The sequence below is a fragment of the Anarrhichthys ocellatus genome, unplaced genomic scaffold (assembly GCF_004355925.1).
Source record: "Anarrhichthys ocellatus isolate YVR2014 unplaced genomic scaffold, GSC_Weel_1.0 scaffold5, whole genome shotgun sequence".
Classification (NCBI taxonomy): domain Eukaryota; kingdom Metazoa; phylum Chordata; class Actinopteri; order Perciformes; family Anarhichadidae; genus Anarrhichthys; species Anarrhichthys ocellatus.
In genome coordinates, this window is record NW_022280035.1 from 11,008,400 (window position 1) to 11,021,263 (window position 12,864).

The following is a 12,864-nucleotide window of genomic DNA, read 5'->3' on the forward strand; positions in this document are numbered from 1 at the left end:
AAAATGCGCAACGCATAGCAGTATAGTAGCAGAAGGAGAGTACAGTATCAGAAGCGGAATAAGTAATTAGAAACCACGAGGAGTATTGCACAGACATTTGTTATGTTAATTACAAAATTAATTTACCATAAGTACAATTAGCCTCAATTAAATCGCGTCTGATCAATTAACAAAACAAATGTATTCATCTGTGGGCATGTAAAAGTCGCTTTGGTTCTATAACCATAACAACCTAATGAAAAATGGCTTCCCTGGATCCGAAAATCGAATGACCTAATATCTAATATACACCATATTTCAGTGGTCCGCGCTCAGACTAAACTCGTGTGCCGTGTGCAAAATGACAACCCTCGCACAACGGTGAACATCGCTACACTAACGCCGTAACACGTTTTACTTGTGTCTAGTAATAAAATGAAATTGTTGATCGTTGTTTTTCATGAATACATTTTTGACGTAGTTGTTATTAGCTTGTACTGCTACAGCAGATAGCCACTTGGCGGAATATAGCCGTGTGCAGACGCAACGCAGTTTAGCGGATTGAAGCGATGCTAGTGACCCATACAAGGGTACCCATGCAAAGTTGAGCTGCATATTTAGGTAGATTAATCTTTTGCAGTGGACTTGAAACTAAAAGAAAAACTATATTTACTGTCGTGCCAACAAAGTTTGGGGCTGTAATTTTTGGATGCACTGTTTTGTGCAAACTTGCAGTCGCTTTAACGACCTCGCGAGCGAGATTCCAGAACAGAGCAGAGGCTAGCTTCTGTTAGGTTGTTAGCCTTCAAGCTAAATCCCCAAGCAAGGAGCCAGATAGCTGGATAGTTTTTGGATTCACAGCATGAAGCTGGAGAGCCTTTGTCGGGGCCGGTTGAAGACATGTCTCGGTGCTTACTAGTCCCCCGGCAGTAAACGACCACTCGACACAAAGCTGAAGTTGCTGATTAGCTAGCTAACCATAGCATTATCCATCTAGTTAAGAAGCTAGCTAGCATCACCGCACAGCCTTCCGCCGAGGTGCACTTCCCCCACTCTCCCTCCAGCCGGCTAGCCGCAGCGATAGTCCGGTACATAAAATGAAGCGACCGTCAGCATTCTGGGAAGCTGTGTGGCTGATTGGATTGTGCTGATGTATGAGGAGACGATATTGTTTTTTTGAGGTGAGCTGTTTTTATTATTGTCTATTCGAACTTCTTGCAACAGACATACCTAAAGACACACCAACCCTGACCTTAGACCGGATAGTGTTAGCTCGGCTATCGGTAACATTTAGCTAGCTGTTAGCTTCGACCAGATGGGGATGTCTAATTGCTGGATAACTAGCTATGTTACCTGGGTGCTAACTTTAGGTTGGAATATGGTTTACGTTGGCTGTGTTTGAGGTATGGTTCACATAGTAGTCGGTTGACGTTTTAACCGCACATGTGCCTGCGCACGAGAGTGTGTATATTTATCGTAGTTTTGCCTCTTCGGGATACTTTGTTGCTACGTCACCATTGGTAGTTGTGAGTTTTTCCGTCCCAGCCTGTCCGCCAGTGACACGGACAAAGCTATTTGCTGGACAAGATCAACCCTTTGAAGTCGGTGTTTACATTGAGGAATAGTGCTTAGCTTTGCAATTATTCAACTATAAAATCTCATTAGCTTTTACCCGTGGCACCGCAACAAACGGCATCTGCTATCGACGACCATTACTAAATAAGAAGCAAACGTTCACCGCGAAAGTTAATTTGTAGCGTTAACACTTTTAACGTTAACTTAGCTAGCAGGATGTTGAGACGTTAACTTAACGCCATCATGTCATCACTTTTGCTCTGAACAACTTCATTTTAGAGACAAAGCCTATTTAGTATCTTCATTAATCGTGATAAGTTAGGTTGTGTAGGACTTGGATTTGACGTCAAGTTTGTTGTCGAGAAGCGTTTCCAGTGTTGCTGCCATTGAACACGTTGATTACGAGACTTTAGTTCATGTTAACGCATAATAGATAAATTCATTTTGTCCATCAGCTCGGTTGCATTGTTCCGCTAACAACGTGCCATTTGTTACTCAATGTTTTATCGTAGTACCATATACTGGAAGTGAAGGTATGATGCATTTTAATTTGGGAGTTTTGACTGAAATGTAAAGTACTAGTACTTACTCGATAGGCATTCAAAACACTCCTTTTCACACTAATTTGGACAAAGATGCTTACGTTGTAATTGGTTTTATGTTCTAGTTAATTGCATTCTGCTTTTATTTATTTCATTAATTATGCTCCTGTGGGTTAAAAACAAAAGTGCGCCCGTTCTCGGACTGGGGTCTTCTTTCAGCTGCTTCAGTGCGAATAAATAAGAAACGTTTTTAAATGTGCGTTTGATATCGATAACAGGATGAGTGTGATGGCACCGTGTTTGTTTTGTAACTGAGGAAACATTACGAGACACTCGGCTGGATCTATGTAGTTAATAATCCCCCGTCACGCGTATTGTCTTTTGAGCCCGTTAGATCACAACTTAACGTTACAGCATCGCATCACGGACGTTTGTCTTTTTGTTTTGTAACATGTGGAGGTTCACGACGACATTAACACACATCGGTGAGCCTGTGATATATATATATATACCATAAGTAAAATATAACGTGCGAAATCCAAGCCGATTGGCTCCTTTTATTTAAGTGTCGCGTGAAAATTGCATTTACACGTTGAAACACGTGACGTGGCTTCCTATTATTAGTTGTGTTTATAAAATAAATGGCGAGTCCTTCATTGTTTGTTTTTCAGGAACGTTATTTTTGTTAATGGCGTGAATCTCATAGCGGAACTATGATGCTTGCGACAAAGGTTCTGCACGAAATAAGCTGTGCTGCAACAGGAAGTTCAACACACGGAAGTTGTGTTTTCTTTGTGTATCCCGATTTATGGTTGTTTTATTTGGGAAAACACCATTTTAGTTTCATCATTTTGTGCTTGTTCTCGCAGCTGTTTCACCGATTTGGATTATGCATTACTTGGTAAACGATAACTTGAATTGTAAGAGCGGTTTCCGACTGATCTGTCCCTTTTAACCCTCGCGCTATTTCCAAGAGTTTGCGAGGAAGCTCGGTTGCATTAGTGCTAACGTTAGTCAGATTAACACAGGACATAATCTAAAGTGAGGGCATATTAGCCATGGTTAATGGGTTGCATTGTTTGTTTTAAGTCTTCATGTAAAAAGTGCTTTTGGTTGGATAGGGAGGCTAGTGTGGAGTTTTAGGAATTCTTTTTTATGGTGTTAAACTTATGTTGCCTAATGAAAATTACATTTACTATTTTGGTAAGTGGGGACCTACATACCATTTTAGCTGTTCATTTTTTTATGGGAGGAAACCTGAATGTTATGCATTTATTACTTTTATTATTTTTTATTATCAGATCTCTTCTGATTCTCTGATTCAGACCTGATGTCGGTGGCATAGCCAGTTATCAGATATAATGCCCACAGGTTGTTTGCATCCTGTGAATAGTTTCATTAAACTGTTCTTCGTCTGATTAACATTTACAAGTTGCTTCTTGCTACTTATGTTTTGAAATTACAGATCTCTGTCAAGGAGGTCAAAATCAGTACGGGGAATGGACGAGCAGAAATCAAACTGCGAAGAAAATGACTCTGAACCTACAGGTAATGTGTTGTTTTTAAACCACATGTCGCTACATCATCCATTATGAATGTGTTTTATTCTGCAGGAAGATGAATAGTGTCATAATGTGCCTTTGCTCTGAAAGAGAAATGCATATGATTTGAAAATGTTTAATTAAATTGATTAATTAATTGTTGATTGATTTCATTGAGATTTGTAAACACAATTTATTAAAGGTGAGGATAGCAGGTACATTAATGGTGGTTTGGTGAAAGCCATTTATTCCCATTATATAAAGTGATGTTTTTTCTTTCTATTTTTATTTTTTTTTCTCCAGCTGATGACAATGCCCCTTCAAAGCAGCTTGTCTCCTCTGAGGAGGAGTCCAAAGCCCTTCTTGCTGCTGAGGACGTGTTTGGTGCTAATGCAGCCTCGTCCAGCACACCTGTGTAAGTTATTAATTCAGATTTTTTTTTTTTTTTAAATGATATGGTCCACACTGTTGTGGTCTATATCCCAAGAAACGGCTCATTGTTGGCAACACGAAAAACAGAATCTCTACTCATGTTTTGAACAATCCTGTTTGTGACTGTACAGAGAGAGTGCTCGAGCCTGTGCGCTTTGTAACTGTGTGGAGAGGAGCCTGCATGGACAGCGGGAACTGAGACACTTTGGGCCATTTCCTGAGCGGCCGACCCTCAAGCCATCAGCTTCCCCACTGCCACAGCCCGGGAATGATGACCTGTCTTCCATTGGATTTTCCGACTCCCCCTGTCTGGCATCACTCTTTGATGACTCAGGTTGAACTCAAAACATTATGCTATTATATTTAATTTGTGTACAATAAATTATTTATGTAATAGATTCCATCTGTTAGAAATGCAGTACACAGATGTAGAGTTGGTGTTTTGTTCGGAATTTAACGGATATTGTGCTTTTTTTTTTGTAAACAGGGGGTTGTGCGGTTCATCACTGGTGTGCGGTGTGGTCGGAGGGAGTGAAGCGGATGGAGAATGAGGAGCTGGAGAACGTGGATGAGGCCGTTATCTCAGGGACACAGCGGGTAAGTGCACTGTCTATAGACTTGAATAAGATGGTATCGAGTGAGAACATAGGGATTAACAGGCTTCCTTCACCAAATCTTACTTGTTACCACTGGTTTGTTCCAGCTTTGCGAATACTGCAAAAGGCTGGGCGCAACCATTCGATGCCACGCTGAGGGCTGCACGCGGTTGTACCACTTCCCCTGCTCGGCAGCCAGTGGATCCTTCCAGTCCATGAAGCAGTTGGTCCTCCTCTGTCCGGAGCACATAGACAAGGCAGAGGAGTTGGGTAAGACAACCAAATATCTTTGTCAAAGTTGTGATATCATTACTTAAGGTATGCTCACAGTAAAGCTTTGTTTATACTCGCGCAAGTATAAACCGCCTCCACAGATGGCGCACAGGCTACAAGCACACACACAGACGTTTATGCTAAACACGTCGTTCGTTTCATTATTCGCCAGAGGGAGTACGAACAAAATGTACTGTGAAGAATCAAAAAGCGTGTAACTGGCAAAACGGCATAAACCATCCTCCACAATGCGGAGGAGGAATTGTAATTAACTGTTAACTCGTATCTCATATTCATGGTCTAGTTGATTGCCTTAATACAAGCCCTGTAAAGAAAGAAGTCAAGTATTACATGCAATATAATGAAACAAAGGTTGACTAGCCTGTACACAATTTGATTTTGTTGGCAAAATATATACTTAAATGAAGGTTTTTAAGACCTCCGGTTTCTAAAGCGTTTAAAACGGGATGTAAATGGTGCTTTTATCAGAGAACTATTTTTGACAGTCACGTCTGGAAAAACTCCGTTTGCACACGCAGCCAAGTTACAAAAATTCTGAGGTGCACGACCAAGCGCCGCCACCACTTGCGGAGCCGTTGCATACGATTAATCGAATGCGTCATTTGCCTGCACGAACGGCTTAGCGCCGGCTTCACTACGGCTTGTGCTATCCACACATTTCACAGATGATTACCAGCTGTGCATATTGTCAAATGAGTCTAAAGCTATCTCAGAATTCCTGTGAGGTAACTGGCTCCATACTGATTTTATTTATCAATTGTGGACTTTAAATTTTTATGCTCTTTGTTGTCACAACATTTCAGTTTCATGCATAGCTTGAAAGTTGGGGGAAAAAAGCAATCATTGGTAATAGTCTCTCTTAAAAGTTAAAATGTTGCTGAACAAAACATCAGGTGGCTATCCATTCAATCACCCCGTAATGTTTTTTTTATTTATTTCTAATACATTTTTTTTACAGCAGGTGAGGAGGCTTGGTGTGCAGTGTGTGACTCAGCGGGGGAGCTCACGGACTTGCTGTTCTGCACGGGTTGTGGCCAACATTATCATGCGGCTTGTCTTGAGATTGGTGCCACGCCCATCCAGAGGGCAGGATGGCAGTGCCCAGAGTGTAAAGTGTGTCAGACCTGCAGGTAAGTCACACTGCAGTGAATCAGATACTGTAATAATGTCGGATGTAGTGTCTAAACGTTTTACATAGTTTAAAAAAAAAAGACATTTGTCCTATTTCACTTGAGCTTTATTTCTCATTTTTAAGAACTATGTCTTTATTCCTAATTTTCGTAGACAACCGGGAGAAGACTCAAAAATGTTGGTATGCGATGCCTGTGATAAGGGCTACCACACCTTCTGTCTCCAGCCAGCCATGGATTCTCTTCCTTCTGACCCATGGAAATGCAGAGTAAGTCACATTTATCTTTTTACTTTGGTACAAAGAGATACCCTTACCTCAGAAACTTATCGTGAGAGCAAGTTTAGAAAATGAAAAAAAAAATGTATTTTTTTACCATGTATTTCTTTGATCGTACGGTTTACATTTTACTCCCACTATTTGTATTTTGTCAGAGGTGTCGTGTATGTACGGAGTGTGGTGTCCGTGGACTGGTGCTGCCAGGTGTGGCCCAGTGGTTCGACAACTACGCCGTGTGTGAGGGCTGCCAGCGTCACCGCAGCTCTGTGTGTGGCGTGTGCAGCAAAGCTGCCAACCCATCTGTCACCCTGCTGTGCTGCAGCACATGCCACAGGTTTGTTTGATGCAGAAGTGCAATAGCGTTTATTAACGGTAGCCATCATGTGTGGGGCTTGTCAATAATATTATCCTAAAAATATTTCTTGATCCTCTCTTTATTGTTGTAGGTGGGTGCACAGTGAGTGTGCTTTACTGGGGGAGCTTTCAGAAGCAAAGTGCATTTGCCGGCTTTGCAAGGAGGATGAGCAGCAGCCCGTCACTCAACCGTACACAGCGGAGATACGAACCAGAGAGGCGTCCGAGGAGACCGAAGGACATTTGGTAGAGATGACAATCCAAACGGATGCAGACATGGGGACAGAAGAGCACACAGACTTATCAGAGGTGACACCAGGACAGAAAGATGCATCAGAGATGGTTCAGGCTGAAGCCGTAACTGACAAAGAGACACCCATGGACTTGGGTAAGTCTGAGACACAAAATAAGACGAAGCTTACGAGACATCACAGTCATGAGTCTTATTGGACTAGTAATATTCGATCAAGTATATGTATTGCATGATTCTTGCAATTTGTTTTTGGGTTGTATCCACATGGTTAAACGCGCTTATTGTGAGTCGCTTTTGATAAAGCATCGACTAAGTTAATGTAATTTATATCTGAGATGGTGTGCTGAAAGTGAACTACTTTTGGCTTTAGGGGTGGAGTCTGCAGTTGTTGAGACAACAGACGGGGAGAAAATCAAGGAGGACGAGCCGCAGGTAGCAACAGAAGGATTGACTTCTGAGGCGACCGCTGTTCCACTTGAGTCCACAGGTAAACTCCGAACACCCTGGAGACATATTTTGAAAATGAACACAAAGTACTATCTGTACGTGACTAATGATAGATTTATAAATGTTTACACTAATAACCACACATTCCTTGATCTCAAATGTAGAATGTGCAGCAACAGAACAGAGGGCCTCTTGTCTTCCTGCTGATGAAGAGCGAGCGGAAGAGGAAGTCAGCCAGGTGACTCCAGCCACCCCTACCCAGGACCCCACAGCAGAGACTCCGTGTGACAACCTTAGAGTAGAACCAACACCAGTGTCACAGCAGGGTCCTGAGAGTATGGAGGTGGAGAAGCAGGAGGCCACTCCTCCAGTGGAAGAAGTATCACCAGAGTCATTAAACAATGGCTCCGATGGCATGCCGATCACAGAATCATTCAGTAAGGATCCACCAAAGTTACCAGCTTTTCCTGCCTCTGTGGTCAAAACGGAGCATTTGCCCATGGATGATCATCAGGAAAGGAGTCCATGCCAGGACCCTGAGTCTCCTTCTTTATCAGTGGACACACAAGAGGTCCTCTCTTCTATGGAAATAGGTGGGAGGTTACTACCTCACTCTGAGGAGGAGGATGAAGAGTATGATGAGCATATGAGAGGAGAAGGACTTCATGATGACATAAAGCAGGAACTGCAGGAGCATGAGGTAAAGAGGGAATTGCTGCTGGATGAGATGTCATATCTGAGCCACGGAGATGAGAGCAGCAGTGGATTTCTGGGCTCTCCAGGAGAACACGATCCTCAGCTCTCCATGGAGTTTGGCCTTGTACCCGCCGGCTGCTCGCACACAGATAATCTGCTCTCTGAGACCGATGACTCGCTTCCCTTCGAACCGTTCAGAAGCGACAGAGAGAAGGTGAAACGCAGAGGGTCCCCAGGTCGCTCGCGGGTCAAACAGGTGAGGTCAACATTTACAAGTACAAGATTTTTGCTTGACCAGCTGAAATTTTGTTGTTACATTTTCACAACACGACTTAACATTTTAATGTTTTTTCCTTGGCTTTTAGGGGCGAAGCAATAGTTTTCCTGGGAAGCGTCGACCTCGAGGAGGCGGTGGAGGGAGAGGGCGTGGTGGGAGGTCACGCCTCAAAGCCATGGCCTCCTGCATTGATGCTTTCCTGGTGAGCTGTACTTAACACACAATTCAAATGTTCTTTTATATTGTGTCACTTTTATAACGTCGTCATAATGACTCTTTTCATTACTTGTCAGTTAATTAATGACTCATGTTGGCAAGTGTGTTTGTAACTGTTAGTTCCCTTGTTCACAGCTAAGCATGACCACAGAGACTGGACTAAGTAAGGAGGAAGACGAGGAGGAAGACGACACCATGCAGAACACGGTGGTCCTTTTCTCAAACACCGATAAATTTGTCCTGCTCCAGGTACAGCTCTTTTTGTAGAGTGACATTTTTGATTACGGTGTGGCACAAACACGGTTGCCACTTTCAAAAGAAACGGAAATACTCTTTGTCTCCTCCTCCCATTTTTTTTTTTTTTTTTTCTTTTTTTAAATAATTTCTCTCTTCTGTTTTAGGATATGTGCGTTGTGTGTGGCAGTTTTGGAAAGGGTGCGGAGGGGCAGTTATTGGCTTGTGCTCAGTGTGCCCAGTGTTACCATCCTTACTGTGTGAACAGCAAAGTAAGCACAATGTTATCCTTTTGATTTAATTCTTCATTGTCATCCCTACTTTCATATAATCCAGAGATATTAAACCTGATGTCTTTTGTAGATCACCAAGACGATGCTCCGTAAGGGCTGGCGCTGTTTGGAATGTATCGTGTGCGAGATGTGTGGAAAGGCTTCGGACCCCTCCCGTCTGCTGCTGTGCGATGACTGTGATGTCAGCTATCACACCTACTGCTTGGACCCACCCCTGCACAATGTTCCCAAGGGTGGTTGGAAGTGCAAATGGTAAAAAAAAATGTAACTCTTAGAGCACAAGACTTCATTCAGCCTTGTAGCTTTTCAATGAGGTCAAATGGAAATGAATACATGTAAATTTGCGCATTATGTAAAACACTCATACCTCAGCTGTGCATTAGCAATTCAGAGGCCCAACCCTCTTGCCTCTTGTTTCTGTAGCAACAGAAGAACTGCTGGCACTTTACATTGGTGTCTTTATTTTATTTTTATCTTTTCACGTTAGCTGTATATTTGTTACACAGTGCTTCACTACTTCTGTGCAGGTGTGTATGCTGTGTGCAGTGTGGTTCCAACACCCCGGGTTTCCACTGTGAGTGGCAGAACAACTACACCCACTGTGGCCCCTGTGCCAGCCTCGTCACTTGTCCGGTATGCAGAGAGAACTTCATGGAGGAGGAGCTGCTGCTGCAGTGTCAGTACTGCGATCGGTGAGTGCTGCTCATTAGAACTACACGCGTGCACACTAGAAACAGAAACTTAGGTATTCATGAGACTGCAGCTAATGAAGACAAGCGGGGAATGGATTATTTATGCATTTTTCCTATCATGAATTATTCCATAACATCTTTGATTCACGGTGTGAGTTGTTATGAAAAGTATGTGTATATCGATGTATATCTGTGTGCCTGTGCAGATGGGTCCACGCCGTCTGTGAGAGTCTGTACACAGAGGATGAGGTGGAACAAGCTTCTGATGAGGGCTTTGCGTGCACGTCCTGCTCCGCATATGTTCCAAAAACCGTGGGTAAGTCCCAGAACGACACTGTTTTAAAACTGAAGACACACTGTAGATTATGGTTTTAAAAAATATACCCGGGATGTTGTTAAATTTACTGATGACACGATTTTCTTTTGCTTTCTCTACCTGATTTTTGCCTTTGTTCGCAGTAGTAGAGTCAGCCATTATGGCTTCAATAAAGATCAAAGAGCCAGGTCAGTGGATTTAGCGTGTTCATGTTTATTATCACAAGCACGTGAAGCGTGGTCATTGCAGTCACCAGTCACCCATATTTGCAAATGTCAATTTACAGAACCCCAGTTCTACCGGTTGGAGGGTGTGTGGCTGACGGAGTCGGGTATGTCCCTGCTCCGCAGCATCTCCATGTCTCCCCTGCATAAGAGGCGGCAGCGTCGCTCCCGTCTCGGCACTCTGTGCTGTGAAGGAGGTCCTGATGGAATGGATCTGAGGGAAGTCGAAGAAGGGGAGGATGGAAAAGGTTTGCACACTCTCCGCTCATTCAGTGGTGTATTAACAATTTTAGGGATGTGTTTCTCTTTTTTTTTTTTTTTCTTTTTTTTTCCCAATGCAAGACTTTTTGAAAATTCAATGTTATGTTGTATATCTAGGCTGTGGGGAGTCCATGGATTGTGAATCCAAGATGGAGAACCCTGGGAGCCCTGACAGAGATGGTGGCGCAGAGGGAGGCACTGAAGGCATGGCTGACTGCGAGGGCCTCAAAGGAGGAGCAGAGGAGACGGAGGATAGCAAAAAAAGGAAGCGGAAACCCTACAGGCCTGGTGAGCTACCCAGAATTTCACAAAACAACTTGTAACATCCGCAAAGATGTCTGAGCATGAACAAAATATTAAAAAAATATTAATATATAAATTGTACTAGGAATTGGAGGCTTCATGGTGCGACAAAGGAAGTGTCACACGCGGATGAAGAAAGAATTCTTCGCCCAGTTGGCTGGAGAGACTACATTAGATGGACAACCAATAGAGAGAACCATTGATGAAGGTCAGTGACAACTTTTTGAATTTCATTTAATCAAATATTAAAACGTTTTAATTAAATAATTCCAGAATTCTGAAAGCAGAAGTGACTAATTAGCATGGGGGGGGTTCAGTGCTTTTCTTTAGAAAATGTTGATAGTTATTGAACATGGGACCTCCTTCAGGCCGATAGTAGCATTGCATGAACAAAGGCAAAGAACTACAGGGTCATCCAGAAGAAAGTAGACCCTGGCGTGACTTTCACTGCCATGCCATGCCGTTCTTTAAGGCGCTAAAGCAGCAAGCCCACACCAACGCCACCCCTTGAGTCATTTTTAACACATGGCTATTGTATCATCATTACTAAGGACTGCATTTGTTTTTTTGTGAGTATTGTACATTTGGAATACTGAATTGCATGGTTATATATGCATAGGACCTCACCCTGACACAGATAACATTATGGATCCTAAACCAGTGGAGGGCGAGGAGCAGGCCAAGAAACGTCGGGGACGGAAGAAGAGCAAACTTGAGGACATGTTTCCATCTTATCTCCAGGTTTCGAGTCTCTCTATGCCCCATGCTTTACACAGTTTTGAAAACGTATGGTATCAAGGGACATAATGTTCATATCTGAAATGTTTGTGATTTACTGCAGGAGGCTTTCTTTGGGAAGACACTAATAGACATGAGTAAGAAAGCTGCGATGATACCTCCTGGGCAGAGGCCAGGCGCATGTCTGGTCCGGCCTTCATTACCAGCACCGTCGGGGGTCAAAACTACTGCTCCAGAGAGTAAGAGCACTAACTTGACCTATGGCACAATACAACTATGCAAATGATTTGTGACACTGGGTGTGGAAAAGGTTAGTACCTTTTTGTGACCTTTTGTGCTTTTCTCACTAGCTGAGGATCGTGTGGTGAAAGATATTTTCCCTCTCAAGCAAGAAGCGGATGAGGCCTATCAGGCTCATGGAGACGGTGCAGGTAAGTGCCTGTTTGGACACTTTTCTGCTGGTTCATTGTTATGGTCTTGAAGTAATTGCAGGTTGATTTAAAATTGTACATTTTTAGGAGTTTCTGCACCATCCTCATCGCTGAAGGACCAGGCGTCAACTGATCCGCATGACTCCGATGCAGAAAAACGTGAAGGTAGAGCCCTGACTTTGGTCTAAACTGTATGCAACATTAACTTAGGGAAGATTTTAATACTTTTATATGTTAGCGTCATACATTAACTGCTGTTGTCCTTGCCTGACAGGACTTCCGCAAGGGATGGAGAGTCAGGACTCTGAGCAGTTCTTCAGGAAGGTTCTGGGAGTGTCAGACGGCTCCCCTTTGGGGGGCATGAAGCCCATCTTGGAGGGCAGTACGGGAGAACTTAATCGTAGCGCTCTGCCGCAGAGAGCTCTCCTCTCAGGTGTGTATGTGGGCATGTCTGCATATGATCATTAAAACCTTTTTTTTAACATTTAAAATCGCATTTATTGTATGATTGAGGACTTTGTAAGGACTAGTACAACTAAGGTTTTGGGGAAGTTTGGCTTGAGAATAAAACATGTAAAATCTCTAACAGGGTCCCTGCCCTCAGCTGGAATGATGGATGCTTTTCCTGGCCTCAGTCAGTCACCGTTCTTTGATATGCGGTAGGACCAATACTGAATTGCCTAGTGCATTTTATTGTACAATACTTTGTGTACAATCTGCACAACTTATGCTGTAAATCATAGTGTAGAAGCACTTTATCTT

The 12,864-nt window shown here is 43.1% G+C and overlaps 1 protein-coding gene across 7 annotated transcripts in view; it reads left to right on the forward strand.

The window, feature by feature from the left end:
- Window positions 1–361: 361 nt before the first annotated feature.
- The window catches only part of kmt2d (lysine (K)-specific methyltransferase 2D), a 30,942-nt gene continuing 18,439 nt past the window's right edge, over window positions 362–12,864 (forward strand). For 2 of the 7 annotated variants that reach the window (XM_031844789.1, XM_031844794.1), the window contains exons 1-28: window positions 362–1,160; window positions 3,562–3,644; window positions 3,941–4,052; window positions 4,201–4,403; window positions 4,557–4,666; window positions 4,773–4,935; window positions 5,918–6,089; window positions 6,244–6,358; window positions 6,523–6,701; window positions 6,814–7,109; window positions 7,345–7,461; window positions 7,586–8,373; window positions 8,483–8,596; window positions 8,746–8,859; window positions 9,012–9,116; window positions 9,208–9,389; window positions 9,665–9,829; window positions 10,036–10,145; window positions 10,289–10,333; window positions 10,432–10,617; window positions 10,748–10,918; window positions 11,019–11,141; window positions 11,553–11,674; window positions 11,775–11,910; window positions 12,022–12,102; window positions 12,190–12,267; window positions 12,377–12,535; window positions 12,692–12,761. In XM_031844789.1, the coding sequence (XP_031700649.1) occupies window positions 3,596–3,644; window positions 3,941–4,052; window positions 4,201–4,403; window positions 4,557–4,666; window positions 4,773–4,935; window positions 5,918–6,089; window positions 6,244–6,358; window positions 6,523–6,701; window positions 6,814–7,109; window positions 7,345–7,461; window positions 7,586–8,373; window positions 8,483–8,596; window positions 8,746–8,859; window positions 9,012–9,116; window positions 9,208–9,389; window positions 9,665–9,829; window positions 10,036–10,145; window positions 10,289–10,333; window positions 10,432–10,617; window positions 10,748–10,918; window positions 11,019–11,141; window positions 11,553–11,674; window positions 11,775–11,910; window positions 12,022–12,102; window positions 12,190–12,267; window positions 12,377–12,535; window positions 12,692–12,761 (4,265 nt within the window). In that variant the 5' untranslated portion in view covers window positions 362–1,160; window positions 3,562–3,595. The other 5 variants (XM_031844795.1, XM_031844792.1, XM_031844793.1 and 2 more) reach the window with 5 other exon arrangements.